Raw genomic sequence first — 19068 nt, 5'->3', positions numbered from 1 at the left:
CTGATTGAGCTTATTTTCTACATATATTGTCCCACAGCCCTAAGTGCTTTTAAAATGGAGTTGCTGGGTTTTAAAATTTTTTTGTTTTTTTTTTCTTCTGAGAGAAAGAGAGAGAGACACCATGAGCAGGGGAGGGTCAGAGAGAGAGGGAGACACAGTACCCAAAACAGGCTCCAGGCTCCAAGCCGGCAATCAGCACAGAGCCCGACGCGGTGCTCAAACCCATGAGCTGTGAGATCATGACCTGAGCAGAAGTCAGACCCCCAACTGACTGAGCCACCCAGGTGCCCCAAAATGGAGTTTAACTGAGGTACATATTTAAGGTATGTAGTTCTCTGGTAGTGAGAAATTACTGAAATGTACTCATTAGCAAGGCCTTGACAGCACTCACAAATGTTCTGTGCTTCCTTCAGCTGGTGGTTCTCAACCCCAGATACAGTTCCCAAAGTCACCCGGGGATCTTCTTAAAAGGTACCAATGTGTGGGTCCCACTCCAGAGATCCTGATGTAATTAGTTTGGGATGGGTCCAAAACGCCAGTATTTTTTAAATGGTACCTATTCAAATTAAATGCAATCAGGGAGCTGGGTATATCCCCCCCCAGGGCCAAGAATTAACACCTAACTACCATGTCTGCTATCCTTCCCAGAAAAAGAGAATGAAGAACTTAGCATTTTCCCCAAGAACATCTGTAGAACCTGAGTTTCATGAGATGTAGTTATTCTCAGAAAAAACCTTCCTGTGATCACGTTTTGGAAACAAGGGGCCAAGCATTTCTTCCATTCAAAAAGGGTTCTGGGAACTTTTGATATGCTAATGTCTAACTGGCATACTTCAAGGTGAGTATAATAGGCAGGGTTTCCTGAACCATAAAGCACTTGGCCATGAGACACTTTGATGGAGCATCTCATGAGGCTAGTGTTCTGTAAAACTCACTTTGGAGAAGGGTATTTATGACTGCCCTGAATCTCTGCCAGACTGGGAGATGTGTTGCCCATCTACCATCCTAAGGTATCATTCTTCCTGCTCTTCTCAGCCACTTACTCACGTCCCAAAGGGGATTGAGTCCTTATGATTCCATTTTACTTCAATCCAGCTCATTAGCAAAGGAGGTTAAGGATATAATCATTGCATACGCATCACGAAAGACCCAAGTCAATCACATTCTAGTCAACTCCTTGAAGGTGAAGACATTTTTGACATCTGCACCCTATTTTTTCATATAGGAATAGAGCTTGTAGGAATAAATTAACCATCTCCTTATATTTCTATCAGGCAATTCATATTTTCTATTTAGAATAAAGGAATGGAAATGCTAAGCTTTGGGCTCTTGTGCTTTCTTAGATGAATTTTATTCAATTGCCAAATTTTTAAAATGAACAAGTTTCTGAAAATAAAAAGAAAAAAAATGAGATCATATGGGAACGCAACATGAATAATAATTTAACAGGGATCAGGAAATGGAGAATAGGGTAAAAGATCATTGGTAGAGAATGAACTATAGAGATGTAGAGATCATCCAGCTGAAATGTATCAATTTATAGATGAACATTGAGAGGGCAGCCTGGTAAAATGTCTCCTCTAAAACCTTACTGTCAACTGGAAACAAGATGAGACCAAGTTAGGTCTCTAGAACCCATCCTGAGTGCTTCCCACAATCCTGTACTGTCTCCCCAGACTCTCCCCAAATTGAGAGCTCCAAAAAGATAGAAATTATTTAAATAACAACTTACCCAATTTCTCCACCAACTATGCACTCCCCAGGCAATTATTCTCACTGTTGTTTTTACAGGGCCAGGTTTGCGACTTGATGTTAGAAACAATTGCCTCTGGCGGCACCTGGGTGGCTCAGTTGGTTGAGCGTAGGACTTCAGCTCAGGTCAAGATCTTGCAGTTCATGGGTTTGAGCCCCACATTGGGCTCTGTGCTGACAGCTGGGAGCCTGGAGCCTACTTCAGATTCTGTATCCCCATGTCCCCCTTCCCTGCTTGTGCTCTGTCACTCTCTCTTTCTCAAGAATAAGTGAACATAAAAAATTTTTTAATTAAAAAAGAATCAGTTGCTTTGAGTTTCTGTTGTTTGAATTACTAGTCTCCTATGTTCTGACCCTAAAAATCCATTAAGTTGTCATCAAGTGACCTTCAAGGGATGCTTTTTTATGTGTATCTCCTGCAGCATTTGCTTTGTTGCCATGCAACTTGTGAAGTAAGATAAATATTGGCAACTGATTTAAATTTCTTGCCTAATATTAAGTGAATGTAAGTTATTTACTGTAGGTTCATACAAGAAGTTCATCATGGTTCCACTCGTCTGCTATGGAAGTGAAACTGTTGCCTGTTTTATTTTTACTGTACATTTTTACTAGTGAAAATTTTACTTCAAAGGAGACTATTTTAAATCTTATGTAAATAGAAATTGTCCCTATTTACCCAGTGAATAAAAGATGACCACTTACAGTTATGTGTTGCTTTCAATGTGGGAATGGTATTTACTTTTTTGAAGTTTAAGTTTTAAAGATTAATTTCAACCTTACATAAAGGAGCTTAAGTTTGGGAAATATAGGACTTTTTTTCTTCACAATTTGGGCCCATTATTTAGAATATTCTTATTTTAATTAAATTTTTTATATTTTATATGAGAGAGAGAGAGAGAGAGAGAGAGAATGCAAGCAGGGGAAGGGCAGAAAGAGAGGGAGACACAGAATCTGAAGCAGGCTTCAGGCTCTGATGTATCAGCACAGAGCTCCATGCGGGGCTTGAACCCATGAGGAGCGAGATCATGACCTCAGACACTCAACCGATTGAGCCACACAGGCGCCCCTCATTATTTTGAATATTCTTAAATAAAATGGTCCTGGAAGGCCCCTTGAACTGGCAGAACTTCCTGAAGGAGGCTTAATAATTTAACTTCTTAAATGCCCAGCCTAGTAGTATAATATATTTCATGGTGTTTTCTTTTTTGAGATTAGAGATTTAATTGAAATGCCTTCGTTTCTCTTGTGACATGCAAGAATGCTTTCACAAGATTAATAAAATCGTTCACTGCTGATTACCTTCCCCACCACTTTTCGATCCCCCCCCACTCACTCACAACCCCCCCCCCCATGAGAAAATAAAAACAAGAAACGAAACATACACACTTTCGGAGTTTTTCTCCAAAAACCAAACGTATCATGTTTAAGTAGAGACACACATCCTCTCTTGAGTGTGTTGTGGAGCAGATAGTTGAGCTGACTGGAATTCATGTCATGTGTCATATGTGGAACACTAAAGCAAAAGGGAGATGAACAGCCCAGAAAGAGAAAACTCAGACACCAGAGCTGTCTTTAGAAATTGGGAGGGAAACAGAACTAAACTGACTCTGGAAGGGCCCCCAGGGAGTGGGACGTCAGGGAGACAGATGTTTCCTCCATGGAAGGAAAGCGCTTCAAATAGAGTTGTCAGAGACAGAAGGAGTGCCTAGGTAATAAAAGAGCAGTCTATCATTGAAAGTTTTTAAGCCCGGAGTGGGTGCCAACCTGACAAGGCTGTTGGAGAGAACGTCCACATGTGGAGAGAGAGTGGGAAATGTAAGGGGCCTCCCAACCCTGAGAATCAATGAAGAAAATGTAATCACCAGCAAATAATACAGTTAGCTGCTACTGTATTTCTTCTTTCCAGGAACCATGGGAGTAGTAGAAAGGTCTATTTTTAAGAAGGTGTGATGCCAATACATTTTTTGACTCAAACAGAAGAATTAAGCACATTGATCATTTCACTTCCCCAGCCCATGGTTCAATTAAAACACCAGGGCCCTGGGAATAAACCAGTGGAGAATACATCCAAGACCTAATAGAGATATTATCATAATCTACCTTGATTAACATATTTATTGGGTATATACTATGTGCTAAGTACTATGGATAGATAGATGAAAGCCTTTCCTAATCACCGCAGGTAATTATCTGCACTGTGCTTAATCCTTCACTATAAAATCTCTCATATATCAAAAGTCTTTGTAAGTAATTTTCTTCCACAATACAAGTTCCCAAAGAATGTGACAATCTTTTAGTCCCAATCTGTGTACCACTGGCCATTACCACAGCAAAATACAAGAAACAATTAAATTTCAGGTTCCCAAGGTGGCTGCTGAGAAAGAAAATTTCCTCATTTTTCCAATAGTCTGCTCTTTCTGAATTGAGCGTTAAAGATAGTCTAACTTCGTCCCCTTATTTATGTTGTCAGACATGCTTTTGCTGGACTTTAGATTCAAGGCAATTATGAAAATGTAAGAGACAAAGAAGGGAAAAGTTGCTAAGATTTCCTGAGATTGCAAAGAGGGGAATTCCTACTACTGCAGAAAATTGGGCACCTGGGTTTCTGTCTACACTGAGCGTGTTCAGTCCACGAGGCCCAATGCCACCTCTGTCTAATTGCCACCACTGTTCCTGGAAACTGTATTTGCAGGCTCTTCTGCAGATATCAATCAATTCTCTTACCCTTCCAGTGGGTGTAATGGTATCTGCTGTCTTCTCCACACTTTTGATGGTACTCAGTAAATTATAAATAATAAATAAACCTGACTCCTGTCATTTTGATGGAAACAAGCAGCTTTCCAGGCTATGGATTTGGAGAAGGGTCACTGCTATAGTTTCTCAGAGCACACTAATATGTCAACTACCACAGAAAACTGGAAGTAGTTATCTGTGCTTTATAAGGTCAGATCATTCCCTAGCTTTACCTAGACACATTCAATGTGCTGAAAGTAAGCCACAGTTCTCAATCAGCCACCCTGTAAGGTGTAATTCAAGTGGTCTGCATTGGGAACAATATTTTGACCAAGTAAAATAGCAGCACAAATTGATGTTACTAATTAGAGCATTCTCTATGCCTATTCAATCATGCTGTCTCCTTACTTCTTTTCCACCCAGAACTCAGCAAAAACAGTAGAAAATCAGACTGCCAATGGACTATTTTCAAAGTTAAATGTGTTATGCCTCCTTTCCAATCCATTTTTCTCTTGAGCTTACGCTCTTATCAAAATTAAAGTTACCACTGTCAGTAGAAAATTACAAAAGAGACACATTCTATGCTGACATATTTTTACCGAGATTATTAGCAGTACAATAAATGTAGGATCCTTTTAATACGTTAGTATACAATATAGAGCTTTATATAACTCTCAGTGTCATCTTTAAAATGAACCAGAATTGTTCTTCTTCCAATGTTAAAAAAAAAAAAAAAAGCTAATAGTCTAGAAACATCCTAGGGCTCTGTTTCTTAAAGATGTCTAACTATCAGAATCAACTTCAGAGTTCTGCAAATGACCTAGAGGTCCAAGTCCAATGCTAGACTTGACCTATTAAGTTAGATCTTTTATTTTTTTAATTTTTAAAAAAATTTATTTCTGAGAGAGAGAGAGAGAGAGAGAGAGAGAGAGGCAGCGTGAGCAGGGGAGGGTCAGAGAGAGTGGGAGATACAGAATCTACAACAGGCTCCAGGCTCTGATATAGTTGTCAGTACAGAGCCCAATGCAGGGCTCGAACCCACGAACTGTGAGATCGTGACTGGAGCCGAAGCCGGACGCTTAACCAACTGAGCCACCCAGGTGCCCCAAATTAGATAATTTAAAATGTGCTTGTGTCCTTGAGATTTTTAAAAAGCTCCAAGAAAGACTGTGCTGTGAAATCAGGTTTAAGGGCTATACTTAAAAAGCATGAAGTCTTTTACAGGGTCAGGCAGCAAGCTGACCTTTACTGTCCTATTAAGCTAGTCTATTGAGGTTTCTTTTAATAAATGCACAGTATAAAAATATATGTATACATTTAAACTTGGTCTAAACTGGGAGATTTCAAGTTGGGTTTTAATTGGAAATGTCAATCATGTATCTTTTGTTTAAAAGGACATAGTTTAAGACATGCAAAAAAGTGAAGTTGGCCACTTACCTTATACCATGTACAAAAATTAACTCAAAGTGGATCAAAGACCTAACCAAACATAAGACCTACAACAATAAAACTCTTAGAAGAAAACATAAGGGAGAAGCTTCATGACTTTGGACTTGGTAAGGATTTCCTGGGTATGACAGCAAAAGCACACGCAACAAAAGTAAAAACAGGCAAGTTGAACAACACAAAAATTTCTGTGTATCAAAGGACACAATCAGCAGAATAAAAAGGCAAACCACAGAATGAAAGAAAATATTTGCAAGTCATGGGTCTAAAAGGGCTAATATCCAGAATATATAAAGAATTCTACAAATCAACAACAAAAAAGCAAATAACCAGATTAAAAATGGGCCAAAAAACTTGACTAGGTATGTCTCCAAAAACAACACAGAAATGGTCAACAAGCTTATGCAAAGATGCTTCACATATTCATCACTAGAGAAATGCAAATCAAAGCCACAATGAGACATTACCTCATACCCATTAGGATAGCCGCTATCGAAAACAAAAACAAAAATAGTAAATAATAAGTACTGGCATGGATGTGGGGGAATTAGAACCCTTGTGCTCTGTTGGTAGGTATGTAAAACAGTGCAGCCACTGTGAGAAAGAATTAACGTATTTATTGGGCACATTCTGTGTGCTAAGTACCTTGAATAGAAAGATAAAAGCATTTTCATAACTACCCAAGGTCATTACCTGTACTCTGCTTAATCCTGTATGATAAAATCTCTCTCATAAATTATTAGTCTATGGCAGTTTCTCAAAAAATAAAAAATAAATTAAAAATTACTATATCATATAGTAATTCTACTTCTGGGTTTATGTCCCAAAGAATTGAAGGCAATATCTCAAACAGATATTTGCATACCCATATTCTTTTTTTATTTTTTAAAACGTTTTTTATTTCTGAGAGAGAGAGAAAGACAGCATGAGCAGAGGAGGGTCAGAGAGGGAGACGCAGAATCTGAAACAGGCTCCAGGCTCTGAGCTGTCAGCACAGAACCCAACGAGGGGCTCAAACCCATGAACTATGAGATCATGACCTGAGCTGAAGTCGGACACTTAACCAAATGAGCCACCCAGGTGCCCCTGCATACCCATATTCATAGCAGTACTATTCACAATAGCCAAGGGATAGAAGTAACCCACGTATCCATTAATGAATAGATAAGCCAAATGCGGCATATACATACAATGGAGTATTATTCAGCCTCAAAAGGAAGGACATTTAACACACAGTACAACACAGATGAACCTTGAGAACATTATACTAAGTGAAATAAACTAGTCACAAAAAGACATACTGTATGATTCCACTTATATGAGGCTTCTAGAATGGTCAAAGTCACAGAGACAGAAAGTAGAATGGTAGTTGCCAGGGGCTACGGGGAGGGGGAAATGGGGAATTGTTTAATGGTTATCAAGTTTCAGGTTTGCAAAATGAAAAAGTCCTGGGGATTTGTTGCCCAACAATGTGTGTGTGTGTGTGTGTGTGTTTTTTTTTTTATATATATATTAGTTTATTTATTTTTGAGACAGAGATACAACATGAGTGGGGAGGGACAGAGAGAGAGGGAGATACAGAATCCGAAACAGGCTGTAGGTTCTGAGCTGCCAGCACAGAGCTGTCAGCACAGAACCCAATGCGGGGCTTGAACCCATGAACCAGGGGATCATGACCTGAGCTGAAGTTGGACGCTTAACCAACTGAGCCACCCAGGCACCCCACAATGTGTATATATTTAACACTGCTAAACTATACATTTAGAAATGGTTAAGATGGTAAAACTTACAATAAGAGCTTTTTAAAAAATACTTTTTAATGTTTATTTATTTTTGAGAGAGAGAGACAGAGCATGAGTGGGAGACTATCAGAGAGACAGGGAGACACAAAATCCAAAGCAGGCTCCAGGATCTGAGCTGTTAGCATAGAGCCCCATGCGGAGCTTGAACTCATGAAATCAGAGATGATGACCTGAGCCAAGGTCGGACGCTTAACGGACTAAGCCACCCAGGCAGCCCTACATTAAGTGCTTTTTATCACAATAAAAAAGATATAATCTAAGAAGTTTGCTATAAAGCAAATTTTAGTTAAGTGATTTCTATTATCCTTCTACCTTCCATTATGAAATCACAAGATCTCATCAAAATAAGTGATCTAGAATGTAGTTAAAGCAAAGTAAATGAAAAATCTAACAAATATTAGAAAGGCACAATAAATAGGAAATCTTAGGAGCACCTGTGGGGCTCACCTGGTTAAGTGACTCTTGATTTTGGCTTAGGTCATGTCCTCATCATTCGTGAGATGGAACGCTATTAGTGTTGAGCCTGCTTGGGATTCTTTCTCTCTCTTTCTCTCTTTCTCTCCCTCTCTCTCTTTCTCCCAATAAATAAAGAAATAGGAAATCACAACTTTCTGATAACAAAATACTCAATATATAAGTTATATTAACAAAATTGTTAATTTTGTTAACAACAAGATGATACTTGTATAAATAGATATACCCTGTGGTGTTAAATTGTTTTAAGGTACGGCTATGCATTTCAAATTATTGTGATTGAGAATCTGTAGCTATACATAATCTTGAGAGTTTTACACTCAAAATATAATGCCTTCTTTTTGCTGAGGATGGGGGGAGGAATTTTCAATATATTTAGCTCTTCCCTGGGCAACACCGGACTAGCTTATTACCATAGTCTGCTTGAGGAAAGGTAAATAAGAGCATACAAAAACCCATGTAGGAAACATTCAGCTCAAGTTTAGAGGTGACAGTTTTCTATAAGGAGTTCTGTGACATTAAGTTGGCAATATACTAAAGTATCAACAAACTAGCAGACTGTGCCTATGCTAAGTAAACAAATGGTTTGTCTATTTATTTCATACTGTCACTAATATTCAATTTACACATTGATGCTATATTTTGCTTTGAGCCTGAAAAAGGACAGTTCACTGTCTGATGAAGGCTGTGGCACCTGTAACTGCAAATAACCTGGTAGCCATGATATGAAATCTGAATTGTCCAAGTTTTTTTTTTTTTAATTTTTTAATGTTTTATTTATTTCTAGGAGAGAGAGAGAGAGAGAGAGACAGCATGAGCAGGGGAGGGTCAGAGAGAGAGGGAGTCACAGACTGAAACAGCCTCCAGGCTCTGAGCTGGCAGTCAGCACAGAGTCCGACTCGGGGCTCGAACCCATGAACCGCGAGATCATGACCTAAGCGAAAGTCGGATGCTTAACCGACTAAGCCACCCAGGCGCCCCTGAATTGTCCAAGTTTTAACAGTATGTGCTTCTTTAGAGTATATTGGTAACTTAACAAACTTCCTTAAATTGAGAATTGAATTTGTATGAAAATTATTCTTAAGCTCTGAATTTGAACTTCTATAAAAATTACAAATATCTTTAGCGTGTGCACAAATAAAAATATGAAAATTATTCAGGCACCAGAGTGACTCGGTTGGTTAACTTTCTGACTCTTGATTTCAGCTCAGGTCATGATCTCAGGGTTTGCGGGTTCAAGCCCTGCCTCAGGCTCCGAGCTGACAGTGTGGAGCCTGCTTGGGATTCTCTGTAACCCCCTCTCTCTTTCTGCCCCTTCCCCAGTCTCTCTCTCTCAAAATAAATAAATAAACTTAAAAAAATGAAAAAATGTATCTGTATGGATATGATAGTGGAGCAAACCATACCTTTTAAGCCTGGATCAGTGGTAAACAGTACATTAATTACTAAATGCTGACTTTATATTCATTATTTTATTTTATTTCATTATTTTTAAAGTAAGCTCTATACCCAACATGAACTCATGAGCCCAAAATCAAGAGTTGCATGCTCTACCAACTGAGCCAGCCTGGCACCCATATCTATAATCATTAGCTCACTTTAGCTCACTACCACCATATAATGCAGGGTTCTTATTTCATTTATTTTTTTTTTGTACTGTATTTAAGATAATTTATTGTCAAATTGGTTTACACGCAACACCCAGTGCTCATCCCAACAAGTGCTCTCCGCAGTGTTCATCACCCATTTTACATCTCCCCCACCCCTCCATTCACCCTCAGTTTCTTCTCTGTATTGAAGAGTCTATTGTGGTTTGTCTCTATCCCTCTCTGTTTGAAACTATTTTCCCCTTCTCCTCCCATATGGTCTTCTGTTAAGTTTCTCAAGATCCATGTATGAGTGAAAACATATGATATCTGTCTTTCTCTGACTGACTTATTTCACTCAGCATAATACCTTCCAGTTCCATCCACGCTGCTGCTCTTATTCCATTTAAAGCTAGGGAAATCAAGGCTTGGAAAGAACGCATGTTACCCCAAAACAACGCAGCTCACGGGTATCAGGGTCTGGATTTGAAGACCGTTCTACTCCAAAGCCTTTTTCTCTTAACTTCTGGGCATTGTCATTTCTACCAGTTTTATCACATTCACTTTCAGTAACCCAACTGAGTGGTAAGAAAAAGTCCCATAAAATATATGTTTAGTACATGTGGTGCATTTTTAGAAGGTAAACCCTAAGTTTAGTCTTCAAAGATGTATCTATTACATCTTGAGGAGACTTGTGGCATTATACAAAATAAGATATTCTATATAAAACCTCTGATGTTGCAGATAAAATTCCAACTCATTTAAATCACATTTTTATATATAATGGAGTATCTTCCTCAACAGCAGTATAATCAGTGAGAGGTACTGAAAACATTTTAAAATTTAATGTGTAATAGTCTTTTGTTAGCATTGTTTTTTAAACTAAATGATAATAACTAAAAGAGGATAAAGTGGTTTTTTACACTGATGAGAAATATCATGTAAGGCATTAGAATTTTAGAGTCTTAAAACTGGAAATTATCCGAGTAATTAATATATTCCTTTCCACATTGCATCTAGAGCATAAATATCCAGAAAAAAATTCTATTCTCTTCCAAAGAATCTCAGAAAATAAAATTTGGATATGCTTTCAGTAACACATTCCAGAAGCTTTAAAATAAACTTGTGTGATCTAATTTAAGAACCATTTGCAATTTCTAATTGGGCAGAAATTAACACACGCCTGTAATATCAGTGTATGATATCCCATTAATTTGTGTCATATCATCTGTCCATTCAACAATGTGCCTCACCAAGATAAAGAACTATTTAAATGATTTCAGAAGCCTCATTCAAAAGTACTATTATTTGAAACAATAGTGTTCACTTTCAAAGTCAGAATTTCCTGAAGATCGCACAGACACTAGATTTTCTGATCTAAACTGCTTCATGTGTTAGTTTTTTTTATAATTTGATCTTAGATGTTTGCAATTTCAAAAGATTCAGTCAGTCACTATATAAATATATAAGTGATATCTCTAAACGGCACTATGATATGAATGTAAAAATGCCTGGGTTCATAAAGATGGTTTAACAATTTAAAAAGAATCTGAGGAAACTGGAAAACCAGTCTTACCTGAAATGTGTTAAGTGTCTCTGGATGTCAAGGTCTAGGATCGGAGTGGGTCTGGAGGACCCCAGTGGTGATCTATCTTGGCTCAAGAGGTCCTGGAATTCTTTACAAATTTGTCTAGAATAAAAGATTCAACAATGAAATTGAACTCAACATGGGCTTTAACTTCATCCTGTGATATCTTACAAAAGGCTTGTTTTCCCATTTAAAAGAGGACTAGATAAACTTCCATAAAGCAACCTCCAAAGTTCCATCTACAACACATAGATGAGGTTCTGCACTCAAGCACTAAAGGACGATTGTAAAACTTTTGACGTGACACAGCCCATGAGTAACTGACAAAACCAGTGTTCATTTTTAAGGTGACTATTCATAGATTAAGGAAAAACCTATATGAAAGGATCACACTTAATCATTGCTTTTTTTACAATTAAAATATGATGTTTGGAGGGGATATCACCTTTCTAAACAAGTTTAAGTCAAGTTATATAGGCTTCTTTCAGAGAGCCATGACTCAAGCAGACTTTGGAAAATCCTGTTTCCCAGTATTTCATGATAATTCAGACTCCTGTGAACCAAGTATTATATTTTAATATTTAAAGTACATATTTATTTGTCACAATTCAGCCCACTAGCCTCACAGAAATGATTGCTATCCACCATGTAAGATGGTTTCTTGCAAAAGGTACTCTTAATTGCATTTTCCTGCTGCTTTTCTTAACATTAAACAATTGTGATTTCTGGTCCCTAGTTTCAGTTTTAATTACCACATTCGTGAGTATGTCAAATAACAGAAAAGCCTTTGTGATCCATAATCGAAATGCTGTAATTCTAAAGAAGCAAAAAATATGAAGAAAACAGTTTTTAAACAACAACAACAACAACAAAACATTGGATTAACACAGTAGCTGAAGAATAAAGTAAAGGACGACCAAGGAATTTCTCAAAAGAATACAACATCTAAAGTTATGCTACTCCATATTCAAGGGATAATGAGATAGCGATTAATTCTTTTCATCTGGGTTTCCACGGACAGTCATAAAATCAAACCGTTGGCTCTGACTGTAATTACCAATGTAGCCAAAGACAAGTACAAAAGAGTCAAATTATTCCAAGTGAATGTCCCTTCATGGACCCAGCCAATAATTCCTCACCAAAGCATTTGTGTCATGAACAAATAACTACCAAAAAGTGATAAAATGTCTTGTAACCAGTGGAGTTTTATTATTAGATGCCTAAAATTTTTTCTAAAGATCATTTGTGATTTTTTTTTATGAACAATAATCCTCAGGTTTATTGCCAGCATTATTTTCATATTTTGTTATTTCATAGAATTTGCCTTTTTCATTTTGAACACAGCTGAAAGTAAAAGGGGTCATAAGGAGAGGAAAAACAAACAAAAAAGAGAGCTAGCTCTTATTTGCTCTAAATTAAACAAGATCCTCCATATCCTCCAGCAAATGTTTTAGTTGAATCTCTGCGATACATCATCTAAATGCATGCTTTTAACAATTGCATGCATATACATTCATTGAGAATACTTGATCTGAACTTCTCCCTTTTTCTGTTCTGAGTTAGACCTAGTTGACTGACTGTCAAGAGTATTGCTTATGTTCAAATGGATGAGTAGCAATTTAGACTAAGTATTTGATGCCTGTCGGTGGCATCAAATGATGCCATTTAGTGGGGCATCATGATCTGTTATGCTTTGTATTAGCTTTATTTTTAGGAAATTTCTAACTAAAATTTTAAATGCAGACTCATGCTATCATTTCATAGACCGGCAATGGAAATTACTATGTGGTAGATGATCAGTATGATCCATTACTACAAAAAAATACTGGAATTGTTTAAAGATTAGTATTTAATTTTATATCAGATTAAATTATATTTAAAAACTAAAATAAAGGTTGAAACATTACTTTAGTTCTTATGGTAGGATTTAGGAATTATTTGGATAATTGAATAAATTAATTTATAAGTTGGTAAATTAACTTCCTTACCATAGAAACATTACAGCAAATTACAATAAACTGAAAGTCGATGAAGAAATGAAGAGGCAGAGGGTGGAAAAATTTAACTCATGCTGAGCAATTCAGCTACGCCACACAGGAAGCTGTATCGGGAGAAGTTCCAGAATTCTCAACCTCTGGTATGTGATTCTGCTGTTTAACGCACTGACTTAGGACAGCTTCTCGACTTAAAGACAGATGACAATTTTGTAGACCCCCCTTAGGCAATTATGATCATCATCTCATTATGACAGTTATGGGGCTATTATTTTTATGACTAGTTTCATCCTTATTTAAAATTTTATTTATAAAGCTACAATAAGAAATACTTCTCAAAACAAAATGTCACATTATGAATTATGTAACACAAGATGATCTTTGGTGAATCATAAATTCTAACTTTATCACTTACGTCACTGTCCTTAAGGACATAATTTTTAAGTTGATGTCTGAATTTCAAGTTCTATGTTTCTCCTTTTGACGACTATTGTGATGGTAACAATTAAAACTTGTTAACAATTCTGCTTTACCCTAATGCAGATCAAATGTTAAGCATATTTAGTTATAAATTCAGTGAAGAAGTTTAAATTGTGTTTTTCCATGAATCAAATATTTTTTCCGGTACATTTTTGAATTAAAAAATTGTCTAATTCAGTTTCTACCCCTCTTATATATAATTGTCTAATTACACCAAAATATTTGGCTAATCAACAAAACACAGAAATTAAGAGGAATTAGGAGACTAGACCGTTAGTCAGTGGGCCCTTCATATAACTGTACAGTTGGCAACATAATTAAATGTGACTGAATTTGTTCATTCATAGAAGTAAAAAAGAAACATATAAGCCAATCCAACAATGCAGATCAGCTATTGATCTCTTATCTGAATATTTTGAATTTCATATGTATTTTTGATGCAGTTGTCATGGTCTTGTGAACAAAGGTGAGTTAACTAGAATGTAATGAACGTCCATGTAGTTGAGCATTTCAACATTGAGCATTTTAATTGAAAATGTCCAATGAGTTACCTTTGGAAAATGAGAAACTGCTCAGAACACAGAACAATTCCATGCATTGCAGGAAAGGCATGTTATTCCTACACATCCCTTAACTAACCTGCTTCTATTGATGACTACTTGTTTTGTGTACGCTTGCTATGACTGCATTTCTCTGATTCTTTAATTCTCATTTCACATTGTCTAATAGGAAGTTGAGATGGATATAAACAACCAAAAAGACAAAAAAATTATACAGTCTATCTCCTAATTTCTAGATGCTTATGGCCTCTTTACACTTACATAAAATAAGGTAATTGGAATTACTGAACTCAATTCTTGCTTGATATTTAATGGTTTGCAAATGTCCAGCTATGGGCAGAAGGGTCAAAGGAAAGTACATGTTTTTGCAATATTGTATGAAACCAAAAATCATAAAAAAAGAATCCACTACTCTAAAATAGACATCTCAGCATTACTTTAACAAATATGAAAGTACTTCTCCTAATCCCCACAAGAGCCTCTAACACTGAACTTCTGTGAAAATGAAATCTCCACATTGGTTTGAATGCACAAACATTTAAACAGAGTTATGGGAACTCTCAAGAAAACGAGAACTTATATTTCAAATGTTAATGGTGGCATTGCTGCAGGTGGTAGGGGTGGGCAGCTATGGAACCATTCTTGGGGGAATGAGGACAAGGAGAAGGATTTCTCTTGGGGTGCCTGGGGCGCTCATTTGGTTAAGCATCCAACTCAGGTCATAATCTCAGGGTTCGTGGGTTCGAGGGGACCCTGCTTCCAATTCTGTGTCTCCCTCTCTCTCTGTCCCTCATCCACTTGTGCTCTGTCTCTCTCTGTCTCTCAAACAGAAATAAAAATGTTTAAAAAAAGAAAAAGAAGAAGAAGGATTTCTCCAGGTTAGGGAGTGAAGGTCTTAGAATATATATGATGAGGGGTGCTTGGGTGGCTCAGTCTGTTAAGTGTCTGACTTGGACTCAGGTCAAGATCTCATGGTTTGTGAGTTCGAACCCAACATTGAGCTCTTTGCTGTCAGCACAGAGCCCACTTCAGAGTCTCTGTTCCCCCTCTCTCTCTGCCCCATCCCCACTCTCATTCTCTCTCTCTCAAATAAATAAACATTAAAAAAAATTCGCCTGATGAAACCTAATCAACTAATTTTGAGGTAGAAAATATAAAGGTGTTGGGGCACCTGGGTGGCTCAGTCGATTGAGTGTCCCACTTCGGCTCAGGTCATGATCTCGCGGTTTGTGAGTTCAAGCCCCACATCAGGCCGCAGTCAGCCTGTAGCATGGAGCCCACTTCCCATCCTCTGTCCCTCTCTTTCTGCTCCCCCCAGTTGCAATCTTTAAAAAATAAACATCTTTAAATATATATATATATATATAAGGGTGTTTTCTCTTGGATAATTTGTATGTGGGGATATCAGTGTTATTCAGAGGTGTCACGTGGGTACACATATTGGGAAAATCAGTATAATCCTGCCAGCTCGAATGATATGATGCATTGGGAACACCTGCAGGACACTACCTGACTCCTAGCATTGCATTCTTTTCTTGATCGGTAACACGTCTTTGTATTTCTCCCAAGATTATATCAAGGATTCAAACTGACTACATACACTTTCGGTTCCTTCTGGAGAAACTGAAACCTTACTGATGAAAACCCTTTTGGGTCTTCCCATGGAAGAAGGCAAGAGTAGAAGCAAGGCAGAAGTAAATATCCCCCAGGAGATCTGCCACACAAAATAATCCAGATCCAGGTCTTTCCACCAAGTTTTCAGGAGATTGCAAAGAACAAGGTTTTCCCCAAATCTTAAGTCCACATTTTACACCTGCCTTATAATTTTCTTTCTCTAACTCTTGATCTTCATTTTTCTTTCTCTGCTATTCCCTTCCCCTTCCTTTCCTTGTTTTATCTTTTTTCTCCTTTGCCACCACCTTTTGTTTTCCTTCTCTTTGGGGCAAGATGAATCATCTAAGCTACTCTCAGAGGAGCAGGACACAAATATATCCTAAACCCAAACAGTGCCAGCCACAAGCAGCACAAATCTCTAAAAAGGGACTCAAGTATTTTGGGCAAACCTGTTGGGTGGCAGGTATCCCATTTAAACCCTTAAGCTTGTAAGAGGGAAAAAAAAATAACCGTGTGACATTAGAAGTTGATAGAAGAAGAAATATTTAGTGTGGGTTTTATGCATTTTGAGCCCATTTAAATTTTAGCCAATGTGTTGGGAAGTCATTTTTCATCAGTTTCGAAGAAGCAACGTCTTTTACACGGTCTATCTCATACTATCTCTTTAATAGTTTTGCCCGGGGGCACCTACATGGCTCAGTCTGTTAAGCGTTGGACTCTTGATTTTGGCTCAGGTCATGATCTGACAGTTCTGAGATCAAGCCCTGCACTGGGCTTTGTGCTGACAGTGGGAACCTGCTTGGGATTCTCTTTCTCCCTTTCTCTGCCCCTCTCCTACATGCACACAAGTACAGGTACTTTCTCTCTCAAAATAAATAAATACTAAAAAAAAAAAAAAATACAAGTTTGCCCCCAAATAAGAGACTAATTTAGAAATAATTTAGCCCATCTGGAACTATTAGTTCTAAAATCTGATCATCACACATTGAATCCTCTTTTGTCATGTTCTCCAAACATTCATACTGTTTGAAAATCTTCCACCCCCCACCCCCGTGTATATTAAGGCGCAGTAAGTGGTTTAGACCAAATTACATAGCAGCTAATGGCATATTTGCCTGGAATCTACATTTCCTAAACATACTTTTCTCCTAGGAATTCCTGCATATTCTGGAGAGGTTTTCAAAACACTTCAGTGTCAATGATAGCCCAGGCAGTTGGTAAGTCTTGCTATGGGCGCAAGGCCGGGGGTAGGGGGTGTCCTGTATAACACATCTAGCTACCGAAGTGTGAGACCCCCTGTCGTAAAGAACTGGTACATACTAGACTGTTTCTCTCATTCAAAGAAAATGGAAAAACGGAGAGAGAAGGCACATAGAGACTTCCCATTCTGCTTACTTGGTCGCTAGGATCATCTTTTTTCTTGCTGTCTGTTCTTTCTGTTCCATATGTTGTCTGGCAAGATGCTCTCCTACAGCTTTGGCTGGAAACTCTGTTTCACAAGTGTAGCCAAAATCCCGAGCCAAGTGTAAAGCTTCCCCTGTTGGCAGAAAATAAAAGTCAGTTTTTCACAAATCTCTAAACTCAGTAAGAGTAACACTTTATATTTTCCTCAAGCCTCATTGCTGGTTGTGGCCTGATAGATCACCGTTCCTATTTATTCTAAACAATCCTAGGGAAAGGACTCTTGGGGGTGGGGTGGGGATGGAGTGGGATGAAGAGAAAGTGAGAAATAGGAGCTACTTACCAGACAAGCGTATGTGAAAAACTAAAGGGGGAAACCAGAACCATGGTTTAGGAGTTTTGACTTCCCTAGAGGCTCTGGCCAGTAGACCAGGTTGGCTTCTCAGATCCTAAACGTTAATGGCCTCAGGAAAAAGCTCCTTGGGCTTGCCATGCTGTTGTTGCTCACCCTCCCATCTATTCTTAGCATATCTGAAATATTCAGTTATCTTTCCCATGAGATCTATCAAAATATTGGCAAAGGGTCCACGTAACTTTTCAAAGAAGCTGAAACGCTTTGGGAAGGGGGTAATAAATGGATTTTCATCAATTTCCTACCACGATGTTGCCAAGGACACTATATTATGTGATTATACGACCCGCACTGTCGGGCTCTCCGGCAGCCTTCAGTACCTTTTAGCACAGTGCACAATGCTGCTTAAGCACATTGTTAAAAATTCAATCCTTTTAAAGTATAATACAATCAGAAATAACTTTCGGTCTTTCACAAAAAATCTTAAACCTGAGTGAATTTTTGAGAAATGAGGTAAAAATGGTTTATCAGCAAAGGAAGGTTTGGCAAGGTATTTCAGCCTTGAAAACAATAGTAGTTTCAAGCCTCAAGACAATTTTACCTGAGCATTAAAATTTAAAAAAAGATACAAAAAAGAAAAAAAGTGAGCTTTCATTGCACATATACTGAGCACATATTTTGTTTAAGGTGCAGTGCTATGTAGGTGTAATACATATCGAAATACATACCTTTCATATCGAAAGGGCCGTCCTTGTTCCTAGGAGGATGGCAATTGTCCCAGTAATAGTAGCAAAAACACCTGAATAGCATTTTATAATTTATAGTGCAACCTATATAAACACTATAATCTGTTCATATTTACTGACATTACAACGATATTATATATAACACAAGCTATGGTACTGCAAGTATCAAATGAGTGTTACAGATAAAATATTTTATAGAAGTTCAAAGGAGGAGAAGGTGGTAATCATAGAGATTAAGATTAGATGATGTTTTGTGAATCATCGATCATGACTTTCACCCCTGCATGCACGCGTGCGCGTGCGCGCACGCGCGCACACACACACACACACACACACACACACACACACCTTCTGTTTCAAAGCAGTGGCAAGTTTTTAGTTAAGATTTTTATATTCACACAATAGGAAAACATCATTGTTTTCCCTCTGTTCTAAACAGGAAGATGATATAACTAAATGGAAAGGGTCTCTTTACTGATTAGTCTGGATAGTGCTAGTTAGTGAAGTGTCACAGTTTCAGAAAAAGCTGCAAGGTACAAG

The 19068-nt window shown here is 37.8% G+C and overlaps 1 protein-coding gene across 1 annotated transcript in view; it reads right to left on the bottom strand.

Annotated features, from left to right (window-relative positions):
- The window catches only part of TFAP2D (transcription factor AP-2 delta), a 58981-nt gene that overhangs the window by 9061 nt on the left and 30852 nt on the right, over positions 1–19068 (bottom strand). The window contains exons 6-7 of the mRNA XM_039222490.1: positions 17425–17566; positions 11370–11483 (exon numbers count right to left, since the gene is read on the bottom strand). Of these exons, the coding sequence (XP_039078421.1) occupies positions 11370–11483; positions 17425–17566 (256 nt within the window). The remainder of the gene's footprint in view (positions 1–11369; positions 11484–17424; positions 17567–19068) is intronic.

The sequence above is a fragment of the Hyaena hyaena genome, unplaced genomic scaffold, assembly GCF_003009895.1.
Source record: "Hyaena hyaena isolate Hyena2069 unplaced genomic scaffold, ASM300989v1 scaffold_1138, whole genome shotgun sequence".
NCBI lineage: Eukaryota > Metazoa > Chordata > Mammalia > Carnivora > Hyaenidae > Hyaena > Hyaena hyaena.
This window is presented reverse-complemented; position numbering and strand designations above follow the sequence as displayed.